The sequence below is a fragment of the Manis pentadactyla genome, chromosome 6 (assembly GCF_030020395.1).
Source record: "Manis pentadactyla isolate mManPen7 chromosome 6, mManPen7.hap1, whole genome shotgun sequence".
NCBI lineage: Eukaryota > Metazoa > Chordata > Mammalia > Pholidota > Manidae > Manis > Manis pentadactyla.
In genome coordinates this window covers 114072705-114078704 of record NC_080024.1, presented here as the reverse complement: position 1 = coordinate 114078704, position 6000 = coordinate 114072705, and the positions used below count along the sequence as shown (strand labels likewise).

At 44.0% G+C, this 6000-nt stretch overlaps 1 protein-coding gene across 1 annotated transcript in view; it reads right to left on the bottom strand.

The window, feature by feature from the left end:
* Positions 1 to 513: 513 nt before the first annotated feature.
* Positions 514 to 6000, bottom strand: part of L3MBTL4 (L3MBTL histone methyl-lysine binding protein 4) — a 503654-nt gene continuing 498167 nt past the window's right edge. The window contains 2 exon segments of the mRNA XM_057504056.1: positions 514 to 681; positions 4671 to 4733. Of these exon segments, the coding sequence (XP_057360039.1) occupies positions 514 to 681; positions 4671 to 4733 (231 nt within the window).

The window sequence follows — 6000 nt, the reverse complement described above, 5'->3', positions numbered from 1 at the left end:
TTTCCTGAGTCAAGTACACAAAAATCTCCCATTGAAGTCTTTTTTAGGCACCAGGCCTCTGTCTTTTAGACTCACTACAGCCAGATGACAAATCTGAACCAAGCTCAGATGTTCCAGTGAAAACATTACCAATGTATTGATGAACACTGTTTTTCTAATATTTTACCACTTGAGGGCTTTATGCTTGCAAAAGGGGAAATGGCTTCTTTCATAGTGAGAGAGAAGAAGAGGTGTGTGTTTTGGGGGGGGGCTTCTTTGGTCTGTTTATTGTAACATATCAGAGCTGAAAGGCCCCCCATAAAAGGTAAAGATGCTCACCAACCATACAGGTAATGGAGCCTCCACATTGGTGGCCCTGATCAGTCATCAGACCCTCTAAACTGTAAACCACAGCCACATTAAAAGGTCCAGATTAAATACTGATATGAGCATGGGGACATTGAAATCATATTAAAGTGGGCCAACTTCACGCTGAAGGGCAAGGTCTTGGTGCTACGGCAGTTCGGGTCGCATTTAACCCCTGGATTCTTGGCTTGAAGCAGTATCTTCTTCAGTGAGGTCCGGGAAATTCCTGAAAATGAGGATAGAATTATAAATCTTCAGGGTTGGACCCAGTTTGATCTTCATCACCTTGATGATGTCTGTCTGGGTCAGAAGCAGGAAGGCTTTGCCATCAATCTGCTGCAAGTAAATAAACAAACACAAATAAAAGTATTCTGCTGTTAAGCCTGTTTCCCCTGTAGCACTTCCTGGGTGCTGAGCCTGTAACACTCCCTGCAGAGCTCAGCAACAACCCAGAGTGACCACACCTCTGCCATGGCTGAGTCCCAACCACTGCTCAACTCCATTTCCCCCTAGGTCTCTGAAGCTAAGTAACATTAGAAAGGTGTTCATTCTGTTAAATATAAACTCTATATACATGAACTCTTCCGAGGCTAAGTATCTATTACCATGCTTTAATAATCTTGACCTGGGACTATATCAAACTAAAGAGCTTCTGCACAGCAAAGGACACCATCAGCAAAATGAAGAGGCAACCTGCTATACAGGAAAAGATATTTGCAGATGATATATCTGGTAAGGAGCTGATATCAAAAAAATATAAAGAGCACAACTCAACACCAAAAAAACCACACATATTTTGATTAAAAAATGGGCAGAAGACCTGAATAGACCTTTTTCTAAAGAAGACATACAGATGGCCAACAGGCACATGAAAAGATGCTTAGCAGTGCTAATCATCAGGGAAATGCAAATCAAAACCACAGTGAGATATCACCTCACACCAGTCAGAATAGCAACTATCAACAAGACAAGAAATACCAAGTGCTGGCAAGGATGTGGGGGAAAGGCAGCCTTCATGCACTGTTAGTGGGAATGTAAATTGGTGCAGCCACTATGGAAAGCAGTATGGAGATTTCCCAAAAAAACTAAAAAGAAAAATACCATGTGACTTAGCAATTCCACTTTTGGAAATTTACCCAAAGAAAACAAAAATCAGTAATCCAAAAAGATACATGTATATCTATGTTTATCGCTGCATTACTTACAGCAGTCATGATATGGAAGCAACCTAAGTGTCCATCAACAGATAAATGGGTAAAGAGGTGGTATATATACACACAATGGAATATTGTTAAGCCATAAAAAAGAATGAAGCCTTGCCATTTGTGACAGTATGGATGGACCTAGAGGGCATTATGGTAAGTGAAATAAGCCAGGCAGAGAGAGACAAATATCATGTATTTCACCTATATATGGAATTTAAAAAACAAAACAAACAAAAATGAAACAGATTCATAGACCCAAAGAACAGACAGACTGATGGTTGCCATCATGGAGGGGATGGGGGATGAGTGAAATAGGTGGAGGTGAAAAAGTGTGAAAATACTTGATATCTTGATTTGGGCAATAGTTACATGAGTATATATACATGTCAAAATTCATCAAGCTGTACACTAAGATTTGTGCATTTTATTGTATGTACCTCAATGAAATAACAACAGCTAAAAATCTTGTCCCACATTTGTATCAGAAGCCTTAAAAATAACCTATTTTCACCCACCAAGTAAATCTCTAGGAATTTTTCCCAAGGAATCAGTTTGCAATTCATGTACTCTAATGCTACTTACAGTAGTGAAATATTGAAAACAACCCAGAATTTCAACAATAGTTGAAGTAAATAAATTGGGGTATTATCACAGGTGGGGTACCAGGCAGTCACTGAAATTCACATCTCAATGAAAGTTAATGATTTGGGAAATTTTTCATGTATCGTTAAGTAACAAAACATGATATAGAATGATATATACAATGTACACACATATATAGAATATAGAATACATACAATGATATCTCAGTTTTAATTTGTCAAATGTGCAGGACCACATGTATACATATACATAGTTAAAGCATTTGAAGTCTTTACAACAATATTAAAGGAAGTTAGATCTGGTTGGTGGAATAGTGGTTTGATTTTTATTTTCTCCTTTTAATTTTCCTGTATTTGATTCCTTTCTAAAATAAATGCCATTATAAGCAAAAACTCATACAAAATAAATGTTTTACTTATTAACTTTTAAAACATATTATGGTCTGAAATGTAATAGGTTTCCTGAGATCACATGACAGTGAGTGGCCACCATGCAGGCCATTTCTCACAGCTTCTAGAAGCCTCCACATGGTCTGAGTTTGAGTTCCAGTCTGAGTGGGCATGTCCTACACCCACAATGTCTATTTACAAAGACTGGCTCAGAATGATTCTTGATTCTGGAACCCAGAAGACAGAATGAAAGAGTTTTCTACGGTAACACACTTTCATGAACTGAGCACTGTGATTCTAACCCTTTTTAATTAACAATATAAACCCTCAGTGTCACTGTCTCACCAAGGAAGGAGAGATCACCCAGGAACCCTGGGTTGGGAGTTAAAGTTTTAAAAAGCTTCCTGTGCATTCATGACATCTCGTTGGATGCAGAAGCCTCCACTAGATGTAGAGAACAGAATGCCTTTCCGATGGGGTAGAGAGCACATTTCCCACAGCAGAGGAGAGTCTCGCTACTTCCATACCCTAGCCTGGGTTCAGCTCCAGCATTTTCAGGCAAGACTCACTGGCCCAACAGCCAGTTGTCCTAAGAATGAGGTAACAGTGGTGATGGTAAAGGTGGTAACAGTTAAGGTTTATGAAACTACTCTAATCTGTTGCATATATTTCATCCTCCCTACAATCCTGTAAAGTAGATGAGGAAACCAAAATTAGCAGCCTCATGATTTGCCCAAGGTCACAGCTTCTACAGGCAAGGTTGGGATTATAGGCAGCACTCACTGGACTCCAGAGGAGACCATCTGCTCTATCTTGCTGCCATTTATTGAGCCCCCACTCTGGGACCAGCCTCGGCCAGGTACTGTGAACACACTAATCCTCATCTGGAAAGGTCCCCTTGTGGAAGTCTGTGTTCTGTGCAGGAGAGTAAGAGGGGCTCAGTGATCTGCCCACAGTGACACTGCTGGTTCTAAGAGCCAAGCTTGAGCAATTTGACTTACAAGATTTGTAGACAAGATGGGTCTTGGGTGTTGCTAAATGCAGAGTGGCCTGTATGTGGGAGGCTGGCTAACTATGCCCAAGCCATATTGGGCTCAGGCAGAACCAGGGGAGCCCCACATTTCCAGTGGCAGTTTCCTAGACAACAGTCACCCTGATGCTAAGCTCCCTGGAGATACAGGGTTTGCTGGGCTCTGAGTGGTCTAAGGACCCAAAACTTGTAGTACTTCCCCTGAGCCATGCATTCCCTGACCTCTAGAGAGGGACAGCATGCATCCTAGAGTCTCTAATCTATAGTTTCTTGGAGAATTCTGCAGCAATGAAGGAGGCTCTGGAATTAGATCGGTATGGGCTAGATCCTTATTAGCTTCTTCATTGGTGAGCTGCCCTGCAGAGCTGTTGTATGGTACCAAGGACAGTGACTAGAAAGTGCTTAGCCAAGGGAGGGCCGGGCACATGGCAAACTCATGACTAGTGGTGACTATCATTGTTACCAGCATTATCATTCTGTAGTGGTGCAGTCTCTTGTGGGGCCCCCAGAGCTATGGATACTAATTCCAGAACAAACATCAAGCTGTTTAGTACATTCCCAGCCAGGAGGAGGCAGAACGTGATACCCCATAGAAGGAGCTTGTGGCTTCTCTGCATTCCTCTTGAAGCAGATGCAGAGCAGGGGTACACAGGTTGGTCCTGCTTTCACTTTGGAGTACACCAGTCCCCTCTCCTCCCCAAGGGTTCCTCCCTGCCCCCAACGTACCCTTAAGAGGCCAGTGCAGAGGCTTCATGATACCCCTAAATATTAATTAACATGTTCATCTATTCTTCCACCAAATAGTTTATTTCGTGAGCATGCCATATGGGCTAAGCACCACAGCCTTCTGTGACAAACACAGCAACACATAAGCAAGTCAAAGCAATTGAGCAATTTGACCTGCAGCCAGGCAGATCCTGTCTGCCAGCTCTGGGTAAGGCCGGCCCTGCTGAGTCCCACCGGTACTGCTGGGCTCCTTCCTGCCTGGACCCCTTTCTCTTGCCTCCCCAGACTGCTCTTATTTACACTGAAGTAGTTGAAAACAAAGCACTTCTGGGTCTAGATGAGAGAAATATGTGTAATTTGTGCATTTCTTACCTCTTTCTTGAAGCTCTTGGCGTGCTCTTCACAGCCCAGCAGCGACCGTACAAACTCAGCCACCTGCAGCGCAGGATGAAAGCCGGATTTAAGCATGCACCTGAGAAAATTTCTAGGGTTGTAGTAATTCAACATTTGAGTAAAATATACTTCAAATCCCTCAAACACTTGGGATTTAAATAGTAACTGTCAGGTCACATTAGCATTTGCCAGCTCAGACATTAGACCAACCCCCAGGGTCTTTCCTGGCTTTTGATTTCCAGGCTGACCTGCATAGGTTCACAGTTATAATGACAATGACAGCCTCCATTTGAGTGGAGCTCTGGCCTTCTGGAACCTTCTCTTATTTGATCCTGTCCACCCTGTGGGGTCAGGGATGGCAGGGGGTAGAGGCTCATGTGCAGCAGCGTTCACAGTGACTGTCAGAAAGAAGGACATGTTCACCTGGCTCCTGGCAGACCCCAGACCATGGCCCAGCTCACTCATCTGAGTCTCAGGCACTCGCCTGGTGCTGGCCTACAGCAGGGACTCAAGGGCCAAGTGAATTGCCTCATACATGACTGTGAAGCTGAAGCCCTAAGAGGTTTAATAACATCACACATGTCCAGTAAAGTGCCAGAGATGGTGCTGGAACTCAGGTTTTCTGACTTCCAACTCAGGGTTCTGGAGAATCAGTCTCTTCAATTTGGTTTCCTGCTCTAGACTTTTACCTCCTTCTCCATCCACACAGGCCTCAAATTCCTTTTAATAGGAGAGATCAGTGGTCAAGCTGTAAGTGCAGGAAGCCGTCAAGTGCTCCACATGAAGGTCTAGGGGAGCTGACTGAACAAATGCAATGAATTGTAGATTCCCAGCCACCAAAATGACAGCTGCATTCTGGCCATTTCTGGCAAGGTCTGGCCTTGGTGCAGAATGGAATGAAAGGCAAGCTAGCAAGCGAGAGTAAATGAATCCTGGGAGGTGATATTGATGGTCTTGGTTTTGTTTCTTCTTGGCTTTCTGCCTCGTGTCCAGGGAGCAGTGTGTGCTCGTCCTCCTGTCCTATCTAACAGGGAGGCCTGCGAGCTCAGGGTCTTGTGTCAACGTGACCTACAGTCAAAGCTCTCTGGAGTACCTGGCTCCTGCAGGCCTCTGGGAGATACCAGTGACCCTGGCCCCTCCCCACACATTGCAGAAGAGAACCTCTCAGCGTTGGCTAGTTTCAGGCTTACAAAGTGGCCAGGGACCAACACTGAAAGGGCGAACCTAAGGCCTGACACCTGTGTGCACACCCAGCGCTCTGGCCCCTGCTGACTCACAGCTATATTTAACCTGACTTCAGGACATCTTT